The 15786-nt window shown below is 50.9% G+C and overlaps 1 protein-coding gene across 3 annotated transcripts in view; it reads right to left on the bottom strand.

Annotated features, from left to right (window-relative positions):
* Nucleotides 1–122: 122 nt before the first annotated feature.
* Nucleotides 123–15786, bottom strand: part of ATP6V0A1 (ATPase, H+ transporting, lysosomal V0 subunit a1) — a 52974-nt gene continuing 37310 nt past the window's right edge. For 2 of the 3 annotated variants that reach the window (XM_006773870.1, XM_006773871.1), the window contains exons 18-20: nt 6790–6907; nt 6306–6477; nt 123–915 (exon numbers count right to left, since the gene is read on the bottom strand). In XM_006773870.1, coding sequence (XP_006773933.1) covers nt 822–915; nt 6306–6477; nt 6790–6907 — 384 coding nt within the window. In that variant the 3' untranslated portion in view covers nt 123–821. Of the gene's footprint in view, nt 916–6305; nt 6478–6789; nt 6908–13256; nt 15508–15786 lie in introns of those variants that run through there. The other variant, XM_006773872.2, reaches the window with a different exon arrangement.

Genomic DNA, 15786 nt, shown 5'->3' with positions numbered 1-15786 from the left:
AAAGGTCCTAGTCTGCACCAGGAACCAGGAAGAGCATCAATTTAAACCCTCTGTCCAGAGGACGTGTCAGTGCCAGGGCCCTCGAATGGGCTGAGAAGCAGCTAGCCAGGACCTCTATTTTGGGTCTCTCCCAGCTGTGCTACCATGCAGGATGCAAATGAGGGAGCGGAAGAAGGGGATTCTGGGAGGGAGGAGGAGAGGTCTGAGTATAGAGTGGAGGTTAGGGAGGTGGTGTTGGGTGCCCTGGGACCCTTGGGGGTGACAAGAAGCCATGCATGATGGCACAGTGTGGCCCAGCTGGATTCGTGATTAACAAATGTCTTTGCTCTGAAGACTGGAGGTGGGAGGCAGAGGAGATACGTATCATCTTCCTGGATCTGCTCCTACTAACCCCAGGGAAGGGTGCCAAGAGCACCCCCATCGCAACCAGTAACTAGAGTGGCAGGAGCAGAAACTCAGAATCTGGGTGTGGATGGCGAAGGTGCTCCTGGGCGTTGGGCTCATACGGAAATGCACACAGTCACCACCAGGTGACAGACAGGAGCGGTCTGGCTCGGAGGAGATGGAGGGCAGGCTGGTGCCCACTGGTGTGAGTGACGGCCGAGTCCAGCTTCTCTAGATAGATCACTACACTACAATATGCACAGCTGAGGAGGCAGGAGACCCAAGGGAGGGCCGGATCTCACAAGCAGCTGGGGGAGGGTGGCAAGGACGACACAAATGCCCCCGAATCCAGGGATCACAACCAACACGCGAGAGGAGCACAGCTATCACCATGGAGTGGGTGGGGGAGGGCAGTGGGCACACGTCCCCATGCGGGCTCACTCATCTAACTTCCCTTCCAGGATGTGCTCGAAGGAGAAGGGTAGGAACTTGAAACCGGTCCCGCTGTAGAATTTATTCTGGAACTCGACCCTGGGGAAAAGGAAGAGGGAAGTCATCATCCCAAAGAAACTTTTTGGGATTTCACAGCTGGCCAGAAAGATGCCCGGCCCACGCTCCCCGACGCCTTACTCTCCTAGGTGAGCACGGGAAAGCCGCTCTGCCTCCTGCTGCCTCTGCAGCCCAAGCCCAGAACTCGGCCTCCTCCCAGGGCACACGGCCCTGCCCCTGAAGCCCAGGGCCTGCCCTCAGCAAGCAGCGCACCAATGCACCGGCGGGTCCTCAGTCCTGCTCTGACCTGCTGAGCAGAGGGCCATGTGCAGAAGTTCAGCCGCACGAGTTTCTAACAGCAGAGAAGAGGAGCCCCCCAAACAGCGGTCGCCTGGCAGGGCTCACAGAGACCTCTGAGGGAAGCCCCAAGAGGCTGTGAATTCAGCCCCGGGAACCCTGCGAGCACCACTGTTTTCTTGCTTATTGTTCCCTTGTGGGGAGGAAGGAGAAGGGAGGCTTGGGAGTGAACATTGAAGGCTTTTGAGTTAGGGGAGGAAATTCTCAGGAAAGGGGGGAAGTCAGGAGGGGAAGTCTCCTCAAAGCCACGGCAAAAATATGCTCCAACTACAAAAACATCTGAGAAAGAATTCTTCTCTTGGGGACTGAAAGGAAAAACAGAGCTTCAACTCCCTTCCCAGGCAGCTCGGCGTCCGTCCCTGCCCGTCTCCCTGGGGCCCGATCGGACGGACTCGAGGAGGAGAAGAGGAGCTCGCTCCTGTGAGCACTTGGCCGGGCTTCCCCCTGCAAACTCGCCCTGGATGGCTGCCCAGCAACCAAATCAGCACCAAATATGGGCAGAAAAATGCATGATTCAGAGGCTAGAAAAGCCAAGGAGAGCTGCCCTGAGGAATAGTTTCCACTGGGGCTGAGTGACCCTGGGGGCACCAGAACCGGCCAAGAACAGGCGGGGGAGGCAGTCTGCAGGCGATAGTTTACACACAGGGCTTCCTCCTCCCCCAAACCCAGAGGGGAGCAATTAGCAGAGAGGAAAGCTGGGGCGTGGCCTGGACAGGTAAACCAGGAGGACTGTCTGCAGGTGGCACTGAGAAGCCCTCAGAGCCCCTTCAGCCTCGGGGTGCTGGCTGGGGACAGTGACTGCAGAGCTTTCAGCTCCACACTTGGGGAGAAGAGGTGAACAATGTTCAGTGAGGCCATCTCTCCCCCAGCCCCACATTGCAGGGCCTGGGCCTAGGTCCCCAAGCATCCCAGACTCTGGCTAAGCCCCAGGTAAAACAGGATCCAGGACTCAAGTCAGTCATACCAGGACTGGATCCGCCCCACATCCTGACACTCCTGAGAAGCCCTTCTGCCAGTTGCAGCTACTGGGGAAGGTGGCGGGGAGGGAGCTAGGTTCCTGCTGGGCGCCCACTGCTGTCAGGTCTGCATTCTTCATGTTGGGTGGGCTGTGTCTGCACATGGCAAGGGATTGCTGAACAACTGAAAACAGACGGACTCGTCCCATTTTCATTCTAGAATATCTAGCCAGACAGTGGGCAAGTCCCCTTCAGGCCCATGAAGGATCAGAATTCTGACCTCCTGGCTGGCTGATCACACAAACAATTCCAATTCCAAATTGGGTGGAGGGAGACATTCTCCGAGACCCGTGGGGTCACCACCCTTCTCTTGCCACCCCTCTGTGTGACTTAAAGACACCCTGGCACCTCTGGGTTAGCCTGACTTCACCCTCCTTCTCAGTTGAGCTCACCCAACCTCCTGGCACAGAGCTGGAAAGCAGTTTCCCTGTCGGTCTCCCCACCCTCCTCTCCCTGTAAACCAGGGAAACGTGTGCTTCCTGAGAAAGTACAAACATGAAGTTCTCTGTGTGAGGGTGCAAGGGGGCCCCAGGGGCCGCCCTGCGAGTTCTTCCTTCCTTAGGGGCTCTGCTCAGGAGCCTCCAGGCCCAGCCATGCTCCAAGCCACTAGAACGCGCCTCAGAATCCCAGTTGGGAGGAAGCCCCAGGCAGGCAGTGGGCTGAGCTTCTCTATCACCCCTTCCAGCTCAGCACCTGGCAAAGGCCACCTGTGACCCAGAGGACAACGGACGTCCAGAGAGAGACGGCTCCTGCTGTGTAACAGGAAACCTGTTTCCTGGAGTGAGTGAAGGGACTGGTTCCGGGGCCTCTTCCCTTTCCTGGCAGGGTGTGACTGAGGGGAGGCAGTTTCCGAAAGATGATTCTAGCCCAGCTGCTGCTCTGGCCCTTTCTGTCGCTCTGAGCAGTTCAGGGCCAGGAGCACATGCCTGTCTGATGGTCCCAGTGTCCGGACAGTGATGTCAGCCTGGGACACATTTCAGGTCTCTGACTTCTGGGGCAGCCAGCCGCCGTTCACCCAGGTCTCCCAAGGTGTCCTGCTGTGGCACCACTGTATCCCTCACAACAAACTGGTCCCAGTCCCGTCCCGTTAGCCATCAAGCAGTCAGCGAGTGTGCAAGTGTGCACACCTACACACAGGTGGATGCTGCTAGAGAAGAAGGTAGGCCAGTTCGGTGGCCACAGTTATAAATCATATCCCCGCCTTTGCCTTTCCTGAGGAAGAAAGACGTCGAATTAGGGTGACAGGAAGGCCCACCCACTTTATAGGGTTGGGGGAAAAGAGAGGGACAGACGACTCAGGAGATGGAACTGGCAGGCTGGCACATTAACCTGCTCACTGTTGTTTTCAAATGTCACCCACCTCCTTCTGACCCTGCACAGACCTCAGACTAGTGGTTTACGTTTGTTATCGAATCGTGTGCTTTTCTTGTCCCCACGGAAGAGACCCAGAGCTTGTCTAACGGGGCAGTCCTTGCATCAGAACCAGGAGCCCAGCTGAATACCAGGGGTAGAGTGACAGGTATGACGACGTCCAGGCTGGACACCAGAAAAAGCAGCAACCATGTCCCTGCACCATTCTCAGCAGGACCAGCTGTTGCCCCCTCAGGAGTGGCCACAACCCACGACTGCTGCCAGGCAGCCTGGAAGCACATCCACATTCGGCCAGGAGGGGGTGCACCTGCACCAATTCCATTCCCTGGGCAGGGACGAGCTCCAAACAGGCCTTCAGTAAGATGGGATTTGAAACGTTGCTGCGCAGGAGTTTTCGCTGTTTTTTTTCTTCTGCCCAATATTTCCACTACCAACCCCCACAGGTGCAATGTGGTGGACCAGCCTATTCCTTGCAAACCACACCGGAGAGGCTTTCAGATGGTATCACCTATCCTCCCACCCAGTGCTCTCCCCTCTCTCTAAACAGACTAAAAGCAGTTTCTTTACAAGCTACCCCAAGGAGGTGCCCTTTCCACAGGGCACCCCACTTTCAAGCAGGGCAGCCATGATCTGCACCCGAACAACAGTTTAGATGTGCCAGGGCACCGTGAGTCCCTTGGTGTGCACATTCCTTCACGTTTAATCATGGCAGCCTCATCCTCTCTCTCCGCATGAGAGACAAGGAGGTTCAGAGAGGTAAGCGCTTCCCTCGGGGTCGGCCAGCCAGTGTGGGCAGAGCTGGACTTTAGACCAGGTAGGCGTGATTCTGGAGCCTGCTCTCTTGTCATCTGTCACTTCCTCGGGCTCATTTGTGTGGGGAGACAGAGGCACTCGAAGGCCACCGCTGAGCTGAGGAAGAAGTAGCTCTCTGGCAATAACACACAACTTCACCAACTGGGGGCTCACTCTGGAGACAGGCCCGAGCCCTGGCGACCTTCCTCGACTAGAGTCTTGGTGCGCCTGCTCACTGCTCTAACAGTGCTGGCCCAGCACCACGGGCCCCATCCCGCCCGGGAGGAGGCAGCAGGCTCCCCACCTGGGAATTGCGGTGGGGTGGTAACTGTTCCCTCAAGGCCAGGGCTCAGGAGACAGGAGTTACTAGGAAAGGAAGGAAGCCGAGAGCACAAGAAAAAGTGAGTCACCACGGACTGGCTACACAGACGTCCCCTCACACCGTGAGGCTGAGGAAGTGTGCTGGGGAGAGGGGATGCTGATAAGCTAGGAACAGGGGAGCGGCCCGCGGTCTGAATCATGGGGAGCTCCTGACCTCCTGGCTCCACAGTAAACAGCAGCTGGGTGGGGGGTGGGCGTGGGGGGTGGGGCATGAGGAGGCAGGAGGGAAGCCCTGGAGCACCCACCAGCAGGACAGACTCCTCCAGAGGAGCTGGTGAGGGAAGGTAAGTCCCAGCCCATCTCCCCTTACGCGCCTCACTTTTCTCCTCTGCGATTTAGCACAACAAACAGTGGCATCCTTGAGGAGGCTCAACTACAACAAAACCAGGAGGAAAGTCAAAGATAAGGGTGGGAAGAGAAGAGGTTTCAGGTTCAGATTCTGGGTTTTCTTCAGGTTTGGATTAGTGATGAAAAGAGACATTCCAAGCCCCCTTCTGACTGTGAAATCATGAACACCACAGATAATGTCATCTAGGGGTTCTTAAGGTCAGGTCAGTGGATCTGTGACCCCTAAACTGGTAAAACTGTGTGCTCACATGGGGGGAGGTGCTGCTGTGGAGAGAGGGTCCAGAGCTTCCAGAGCCACTGGGGTTTGAGACCCAAAAAGGGAGAATCACATCCTAATGGAGGAAATGGAGATGCAAAGGGGCAGGGTAGCCAGAAGTAGCACAGGCTACACAGTTTTAGGGTAAGTATGTCCCGTGCACATTTGGAAAATACTTACACTATAAGACAAAATCCCACCCAACTACTCACTGCTGATCTGAAATTCAAATTTGACAGGTGCTCTGTAATGTTTGCTGAATCTGGCACAGAGTTGCAGTCCAGGCCAGACTCCAGCTCGCCCACTCCAGAGGCTGAGCTCCCTCCCATGCAGGGCCATGAAGAGCCACAAACTACATCAAAGAAAACAAACCCACCGCAAACCGGCCCTTCTGAAGCTGCTCCTTCGTGCACTGACATACACGCTAGGGAAGCAGGAAACCGCCCCCCACGAGCTGTCCGGGGTCCTCCTCAAAGATGCTGGCACAAGGCCAGAACCAGGGGACAAAACTGGGGTACACTGTGCTCCAGCATCTTCCTGGGCTTAGAACCTATTCCAGAGCTGTTCTCATTGCTCTGCACACAGGAGGAAGTTCTATGCCAGAGCAAACACACCCCAAGCAAACAAAAAACCCCCCAGCAGATCTTTTAAGCTACCATCAGGACCACTGCAGAGTGAGAGGCAGGGAGAGGGCGCCTGACAACACCCACGAGAATTCTCCCCGGAGGCTCTGAAAGTGAGCTGTGCTTATCGGTGGGCATTTCCGGGAGCTCACTCCTAAGATAGGTCCTGGGTGTGATGATGTGAAAGCAGACACTTCCTAGTGCTCTGGATGCTGGACAGGAGCCAAGCTGCCCTCGGTGCAGCCAAGGACACGTCCCCATATCGCCTCCCCCCGCCGCTGCCCTCACCAGTGTAACCGCAGTGCGTGGAGGAAGGCCGAGAGGCCCTCCATAATCAGGAGGATGGCCACGGTCAGGGTGGCAAAGGCGATGAAGATGAAGAACAGCGCCAGACTTCCTGCCAGGCTCTTCACCTTCAGGCCCATGTGGATCACCATGGTCCAAAGCACCTCCGACAGCTCTGGGGACAGGGAGAGACACGCCCTCTGGTTTGTTTTGGTGAGCAGCGCTGTGGGCCCTGCATTTTGCTCTGCCGCCCCTCCCCTGGAGTGTTCCTTGCATTCTGGCTCCCCACGACCTGAGCGGCACCACTGGGCATTGCTAACCCGGCGGAAGCGCTGATCCTCCCACCTGGACATCATTCCCTCTGGACTCTGGAGTCTGAATAATCCCCGAAACTTTTCGTAACTCCCACTCTCTTTACGGCCCCACCTGAGAGAGAGCCCAGAGAAGGGGAAAGCCATCATTTCTGATCTGAGAGAAATACACTCACGTGCGTGGGCGAGGCTGAGGGCCCAGAGCCGCAGGTACGAGGCGGTGTTGGAGATGCAGCCCAGGCAGTACTCGATGGTGTGGATGGCCTGGTGCACCATCGTGTCTCCAAAGTCAAACTGCGGTGGGGAAGCCAGAGAGAAGACATAAGGCTGGGGGATGTGTGGAGTCTGGGCTGTGCCACATGGCCCTTTGCGCTCCGTGGGCCAGGAGCCCCCAGTGTTGAACTCCAGTGGTGACTTCAGCTATGCCGTCCCCTGAAATCCTGCCTGGCTTAGTCCGCAACGGGGACACCCCCATTTCCCTCAATGCACTACAGTTTAATGAACTACGTCTTCATGAGATTCTTCTCAGCACATCTGTTTTTCTCTCCCGGCTAGTCTGTGAGCTTAAGTGGAGTGTCTGTGAAGTTGAGAGCGCTCGGAGAAAATGGCGTTCCGGACTTTAAGGACCTTCCCTAGCCACCTCCCACCCGCTGGTGTGTGAAGTCCCCAAGTGGGAACACCGCTGTGAATAAGCCAGGGGAGCAGGAAGCCCCCCGGCTCTCAGTTGTCAGGCCCTAAACCTCCAGTCACTTCACTTAATTAGCTTAACAAACTACTGCACTCAAGATAACCAACCTCATTTTTTTGTGTGACTTCTGCAAAGATGACACAGAAATTTTAGCAAAAGTTTTACCAATTCCACCCAGCTGGTGTGGTTCAGTGATTGTGTGTTGATCCATGAACTAGGACGTCATGGTTTGATTCCGGGGCAGGGCACATGCCCAGGTTGTGGGCTTGATCCGTAGTAGGGGGCTGCAGGAGGCAGCCGATGGATGATTCTCTCTCATCATTGATGTTTTTCTCTCTCTCTCCCTCCCTCTCCCTTCCTCTCACTGAAATCAATAAAAACATAATTTTAAAAAAAGTTTTACCAATTCCTACTTGGACAGTTAAGAACAGATAGAATATCATTTGGTTTTTGTTTCTGTTTTCATCACACTCCCTTTCTCCGTTTTCCTTCAACATCCAAAATCATTTCCAGAATAAAGGGGTGGGGCTGGAACAAGCTTCCAGGAGTTCACATGGAGGACTTGGCAAGCTCTGGAGAAGCAAGCATTTTCAGGGGGAAGAACACAGATGCTCTGGAAGCACCGGTGCATTGCGTGGCCTCCACTCTCCCAGGTGGAGAAACCAACGTTACTCTAGAACAGGAGGTGGTTCCATCCTGGGGGCCTCTCCCCACAGCCCAGCCCAGAGCTCTAGGAGCAGAGGGACTCCCCAGCCTGCCCTGCCCTTGGTCAGAGTCTACTTTTCACTAGTTTCTTTCAGGACGCACAGGACTCCACACCCAGAGTACACCAGAACTGCCCTGCAAACATATGAGGGCAGGGAGAGAGGGGGCTGGCCCCACCAAGATGCACTCCCAGGCCATGTCTCATGTCTAATGGTGTCACTACTTGTCCCCCAGGAACCAAACCTGCCAATCAATCTTGACTTCCAATCTCCGCTAAGGGACTGGAACCTGTAGCTTTTACATTCTTAGCCTCTATTGGCCCTTCCTTTCTAACTCCCCCTGAAAATGCTTGCGTCTCCCAGGCCTCCCAATTTTTTCCTGACTCATAGCAGACTAGCTGGTCCCCATGCCTCTAGACTGTGCCCTCTTCCCAGTCCAGTATGTCCTCTAACATCTCCACTTCCGCAATCCCATTTGTTGTGTCACTTTCAGCTTCACCACCCTCTGAAGCTCCTAACTCTGAGTTTCAGCCAAGCCGAATACCCGTTTAATCCCTAAGCGTGATGGCTTGCAGGCCTCTGTCTTTATGATAACTATTCATACTGATGGGTCTGCATCTCCCTCTCCCTTCACAGAGACTAAGCTTAGCAATCATTTCCTTAGGGAGCCCTTTCCTGGTCTCCTCTTCCCACGCCCACTCTGTTTTTCAGGTGCCCCTTTCTGTGTTCCCACAGCATCCTGGGCACACTATGATCACAGCATCTCTCGCCCAGACTGTTTCCTCAGTTTGTTTGGGAGCTCCTTGAAGGCAAGGACTGTGTTTTCCTTCTTTCAGTTCCTGTAGCATTGAACAGAGGCTTGACACGTGGAGGGTGAATGGATGGATGGGTTGGATGAGCACACCTGGTGAGATGACACAGTAGGGAGAGGTGCCACTGACCCTTGCTGAATGGCTACAGTCTTCAAAGGTTTCCTAGACAACCACATGACCTGGCCCTGGTCTGCAACTGTACTGAGTGCCCCCCCCCAACCCCCCGGGAGAGGGACCGCTGCTCCCACTGGGCTGGAGCAATGACCTGTATGTGGCAAACAGGTTTTCACAGCCAAGCAATATGGGAAAGTTCTAGGAGAAGTAGGCTGGATTTTTTAAGAATTCTGTTTTGTTTGAAATCTTTAGATAACGGTGACAGTTACCCAAATTTGTCTGTAGCAAACTAAACTGTGTATGTGTTTGATAAAGTGTTATGACTACTTAGGAAGCTATGAAAACCAGAACCCTTAGGGATCTGGGGGCCAGAGACTAGGGCAGCTGAATTACAGTCCATCTTGTTTCAATGCTCAACCCCCGTGGGACATGGCTACAAATAAGGACTTTTCTGGCAATGACCATGGCATTTGGGTGCTCAGTTAGTATGACATTTAGAAAGAGCAGTGTTGTCGGAGATGTTACTGGGAGGGGCTGGCTCCTCACTAATATGGAACAACTCCCACACCCCTTCCAGGAGGCCCAGCCAGAGACTGCACAGATGAGCGGTCCAGAGGAACACTGACCCCTGGATGCCGGCAGCCTCTCAGCCTTTAGGAAGGCTGAGCACTGTCTGTTTTTACACAAAACAGCAAAGATTTTTCCCATTCCTATCAGCTGCCCCCTTACAGAGACCAGGAGAGCCAGGGAAGGGAAGGGTTTATGGGGCTAAGTATTTCAGAGAGAAATTTGGGGGGAAGATGCAAACAGTGCAGCATGGCCTTTGAAAAACCCGATTCCAAACTTGTATATTGCTAAGTGAATTCTTGCTGAGCTAGGCCTTCTCCAGATGCAGCCTGAACATGTCGCCAACTTTCTATTCGCTGTTACGATGCTCTGTGTGTGGCTAATAGCGCAGATGGGTTGTTTTTCACTGGGATACATCTAAGAGGCAAAGCCTCCTTTTGAACGCTACTTCCCACCTGGGTCACACAGAGGTAGAGCTGACCCCGAGGCGAGGGTCCAGCAACTGTCACTTCAAGCATCACCAAGCTGATGAGGGCAGCAGGAAGAGGCCGGCTGCATCTCAGACAGGGAGGAAGGGGAAGCTTTACTCGTAAGCACTCAGAGGGCCAGGGAGGAAACAGCTACTCCCAGTGGCAGAGCGACCATACATAACATCACAGGAGAGGCAGGCAGAAGCCAATGGGATTTAACCCCCAAGGGGAGTCACTTCAAGAATGCCAATGTAGACATTGCTTGTAGCTCCTTACAAAGCCATTCTCAGAGGTATTAGATCAGCGAAGTCAATGAAACAAAGACAGAGGTGACCCACATGAGATGCAGTTAATGGAGATGAGCTTTTTCAGAACACAGATTCACGGACTGGTTAGAAATGCCAGTGAGATGCAGGGTACGCGGGTGTCATGTGTGGCCCCGGATGCAGCAGGGTCAGCAAAGTGATCACAAGGACGGGAAGACAAGCCCCAGATAAACATGAAGGCAAAGCAGCTTGTTTCTTACCGCTTCATCCTCGGCAGGCTTGAAAACACAAAGTTACACTTAGTGGGAAGCCGTGGCACACACAAGGTCAAGTCACGAACACAAGACTACCATTGCTTCGTGGGGAGGACGGGCGATGTTAAGTGGGTCTAATATGGCAGAGGCAGCCTCCTCAGCATACAGGAAAGCAACATCAGCAGGATTCAGAGCAGTAAGACATATTTTTAAAAGGCACCCCAACCCCTTGCAATTTCTTTTTTAAAAGGTTATACACATAGTGAAAGGGGTCAGTCAGACTAAAAAGTCCAGTCACCTGGGGTCCTCAACTCCTACTTGCTTTAAAAAGAATACAATGAATAGATGAGATCCTAAAGGTCAGAGGCTTTGTGCTATGAGTGGTTTGGCAAAGACTGTGAGTTTTAAAAAACGGAGCATGGCGGTGGTGGTGTCGGAAAAGTCTAGCTTAGCCTTCCATTTTTCACTCTCCCTATAAAAAGTAGGCATTTTAAAAAGGCTCAAATGAAACATCTGCAACAAGAGCACTTCGGTGGGACGGGACTTCCAAAGCATCAGGGGTTACAGTTCCAACTGGAAGCACTCTTGGAAGGCGCAAGGGATGCGGAAGCTGCCTGCGTGGGCTGTGTTCCTGGTCATAAGAGCTGGGAAGCTGGGGCCGACTCTGCCTCGGTGCCCCGGAGAGAGAGCAGTGGGTAATGGAGATCGGCATGCAACGCAGAAGTTAAGAAGTGGAACAACAGAAAAAACTGCTGCGGGCTCTGCCGGCAACACCTGGAGTTTACGGGGGCCCCTCGGAAAAAGCTGCGGTGCCCTGAAAGGTCCAGAAGGCAGGCTGATCATTAGGATTAGATTTTCATTTTTCAAGAAGACTGGAGCGAAGCCACTTAGGGACACAGACTAGGGCTGACCCAAAGTGGAAGGAGAGGAAGCCCACACCGCTGGATCTTACCTCTTCTGCATCTTCTGAATGGGTGGAGAGCTGGTCATGCTGAATAATCTCAGCATCCTCCTCTGTCGCCCCCATTTTACACACATGAACAGAAAGAGTAGAATTTGCCTGGGCTTTAATATGACATTTTGTGAGGTGGGGAAGGGCGATGGTTAGTACATACAAACCTCAGAAAAGTACATATTCTAACAACAAAAGCAAAACCAGCTGGTCAAACAGCTAAGTAAAAACAAACCACTGTTCCCACCCCAGCCACCACCGCCCCAGCCCCAGCCCCAACTGCATTTACCAACTCATCCTGATGGGAGGGAATATGCAGTTCTGCCTGCTGCACCCAGAGACACCAACCTTGCCTCGGTCAATGCTAATTAAGAATCCTGCTCGAATGGAAAAGCTTAATACGAACAGACTCTCACAGCAAGTGTAGCTCTATCTGCAAAGCTTTCAATGGCCTAAGTTTTCTTGAAACTGAACTAAAGAGTAGACTTTCTAAGAGGGAGGGGCACCGAATGACATGACGATTGTAACCTGGTCTGTTTGATAAGCTTTCAACAGGAGCCCCGAGAGTCCCAGCCACCTCTCCCAGAAATGTGCTAGTGCTGGCCTCTGCTCCGGAACAAAGGGAAGGGAAAGAAGCTTCATGTACGTCAGCTTCCTGCTAGAGAATACTGAGTTTACAAAAAGAAAGAGGCTCCTTTCCTTCCGTGGAGGACTCTGGAGTGAAAACAACTCTTTCCGGGCCTGTGGACAGATGCTGATGGGTGTGGCTTCTCCTCACTTCCCAGGCATAGTTTTTAGTAGGGTCTCCAGAACCTGAATTTCTTTGTCAACCTGATTTGGAAAAGCTTAGGTTTATTGAGGCAAAAGGATTCTGTGGCTACAAAAACTAGACAGAACTGGGATTAAGTCTGACCGATATTAATTAGTGCTAACCTGCCACAGAGTGAAAGGAGCTGAAGAAACAGCCCCTGGCCCTGGCTGGTGTTGCTCAGTTGGTTGAGCCTAGTCCCATGCACCAAAAGGTCGCTGGTTCGATTCTCAATCCGGGGACATGCCTGGATTGCAGGCTCAATCCTCAGTAGAGGGCATGTTGGAGGCAGCTGATCAATGTTTCTCTTGCCCGTTCCCTCCCTCTAAAGCAATAAAAACATATTAAAAAAAAAATAGCCCCTACGCCCACTTCGTATGGTTTCTGTCTGGAGAACCAAACAAGGCAAGAGTTGGAAGATTGCTCTCCTGCAAAACGGCCTGGGCAAGCAGCACAAACAATGTGTAAGCAGGTTTGGACAACTGCTTGGAGATCCCCACGCACACCTTCACCTGTTCTCAGTTACTGACCACCAGATGCCCCTGTGTGGACAAATGCTCTCTCTCCTAGCAGCGGTTCTCATGTGCTGGGTAGAGAACCATTGCATCAGAGTCACCTTGCAAGCTGCACTTCAGTACACAGAGACTCTCAAATACTATTCCCAGAAAGTGCAAATTCAGTAGGTCTGGGGTGGAACCTAGGAAATCTATATTAAAATATATATATACACTCAGTACAAACTGTATAATCATTTTGATTGTTTATCAAAACTGAAAATGCATGCACCCTTTGAGACTCAGCAATCCAATCTCACCCACTATTGGGAACTTGAGTGTGAAATTTTATCAAGGATGTTCCCTGAATTGCTACTTGTAATAGCAAAGAACTGGGAACAATGAACACATCCATTAGTAAGAAAGTGATCACATAATTTTAGCAGATTCAGTAGAATGACCTATGGAATGCTGGGCAACTATGAAAAAGAGTAAGAATAACTATGACACAATCTCCAAGATACACTAAATTTTTAATAACTTAATAAATCAAGGGACAAAACAGTGCTACAGTTTAAACACAATTCTGATGTGTCTCAAAAATTTATGTACATCCACATATGCACTTATCTCAGAAGATAATAGATATATGCTGACATACACAGAAAAAAATTTGGAGGTAAAATGCTGTTTAATAATACCCTTAAGGAGGAGAAGGGTTCTGGGGACAGGCAGGCTTTCGCTTTCAGTATTATTTGCATTTTCTTCCCCACCTCCAAATTTTTATTGGAGCCAAACTGACAACATATGCTGGGGAATAAGATCTCAAATGTTCCCTTATTTGCATTTTCTAACCAAGGTCACCTATTGCTTTAATTGTATTTTTTAATGTCAGTAGGGGATTCTCTGGGTCATAGGATTATAGACCATTTTTATTTTTTCTTCCACTTAACTGTTTTAATACCCTAAAAAACAGATGTCAAGTTTACCAGGTGATTCTGATATGAAGTCAGATTCAGGAACCACTGAGGCCCTGGGCACCTCCAGGTCACACAAGTATTAACCTGACAACCCTCAAAAGATGAACTGAAAGGGCAACGAAGGGCATGGGTGACAGGAGAGGACTCCTGGGATGGGTTCTAGGGTACAGGAGGCAGGCTTCAAGGCACTAAAGCAGAAGGCCAGTTCTGAAGCTTCCCCCCACTAGAGGACAGAGTGAGGGGCAGACAGGTTAAGCCTCCTAGCTAGACACTAGCGACTGTCCTTTCAGAACACAGGGTATGAGAGTTTTAGGAAAGGGGATGAGACACAAACACACCAGCAGAAAAAAAAAAAACACACAACTAAACTGTGACACAGGCTTACAGACAGCCAAGAGGACACAGAACAGAACAAAAACAGATCCGTGTCATATCCTCAGCCCATGGGGTCAAGAATCTAGAGTCCTTGTCAGAGAGAGTTATCATCCTGATGCCTTTAGGCTGGTCTCCAGATGTTTGGCTAAAAAAACCAGTGGGCTAAGAAGACCCTATGAATGTGGGGGTTTCTAGACTGGGGACTTTTAACTTGCATAGTATGAAAGAAGAGGATGCCAGATTTAAAAGCATCAAGATTATGCATCAGAAGCACACCTTAAAAACATTAAGACTAGCAGAAAGAGAGTCCACAGAAAGAATGTAAATACATGGATAGTCTGTATTCTAAGGGTTTTTAATATTTTTTTTCTTATAGGAAAAGAGAAAGTTCCTACTTGATAATAATTTAAGTAGCAATATTAAAATATCTTCTTATTCAAAATATCAGCCCTCTTAGACTAGTTCTAAAGGATGATCATAGTTTTCAAAGTTTAAAGTGATCAGAAACACCTAATGAAGGAAATGGTTATCCATCTAAATATTTCATTTTCTTTTAAAGGAGTACGATGCTACTAGAACACAACAGTACATGAGTGATCACTACTGGTGAGACTTAAAAATCCGACAGATTCATTACATAGAATAGACTGTACTAGTTTAATATTAGGGCATTGTAAGATTTTGGTTAAGTGATGTTTTTAAGGCAGATATTGAAATGCTTAACATTCAAATTGCTGACACTGAATTACAAGCTAGTATTGGAAGAAGGAAAGATCAAAACAGAGATGACTCTGGTTATTCCCCCGGATGTACAAGACACACAAGACACACGGCCAGGCAGAGTTCTCACTGGAGCAGCTGAGGACGTGAGGGTAGACATGTATAAGCTTCCAATGGAAGGAGACTAAGTCACAGCTAAAATGGGCCAAATGTCCAAGCATCTTTGGAAGCAGACCTTTAAGTGTCGGGAAATCAAGAATCACAGAGATGTTCTTGAAAAATCACCCAATACATGGTCACAAAATACAGACATGAAAGTGAATGGGTCCAAGAGCACCATCTTGGATTAAGACGATGGGACCCGGCGAGGGTACAACAGCCACTCTGCTTCCATAACCATGACTGTACTTACATATCTGAATAGAAACGTAGTAGACCAGGGGTAAAGATGATATCAGAATCTACTCATAAGAGGTGGAACTCTTTTCTATCATCTCAGTGAGTAACAAGAGCACACATGTCCCCCGCTCTCAATATAGTTAACAAGAATTCTGCTGCACTGTTTGCCACCTCTTTACACAAAATGTGATGGTTTGTGGGTTTAAATTCACTCACTGTTGCAGCCGCTGCTGCCTCTAGTCCCTGTTGGCTCGGGGTTGGGCTGACTGGGGCCTCCACAGGTTGCCCTTCCTGATAGTGAAGGGAAGAAAAGAGGAAGGGAGAAGAAAACAAAAGAGGGAGGGAGTGAAGGGGGAGACGAATGCAGGGGACATGGAAGGGTGAAGATGGTCAGAAAAGGGAGAAGGAGGGTCTTGTAACTCAGCTGCTCTCCAACAGGAATAATAATCTAACAGCCATATGAGAGTCATGCAAAAAGATCTTTTGGATTTTACCACAGTGTAATAAGTAAGCATTACTGCATGGCTAGACGTGAACATTTGGCAACTTAAGCGTGTGTGTGTGTGTGTG

Source organism: Myotis davidii, unplaced genomic scaffold, assembly GCF_000327345.1.
Source record: "Myotis davidii unplaced genomic scaffold, ASM32734v1 scaffold1527, whole genome shotgun sequence".
Lineage (NCBI taxonomy): Eukaryota > Metazoa > Chordata > Mammalia > Chiroptera > Vespertilionidae > Myotis > Myotis davidii.
This window is presented reverse-complemented; position numbering and strand designations above follow the sequence as displayed.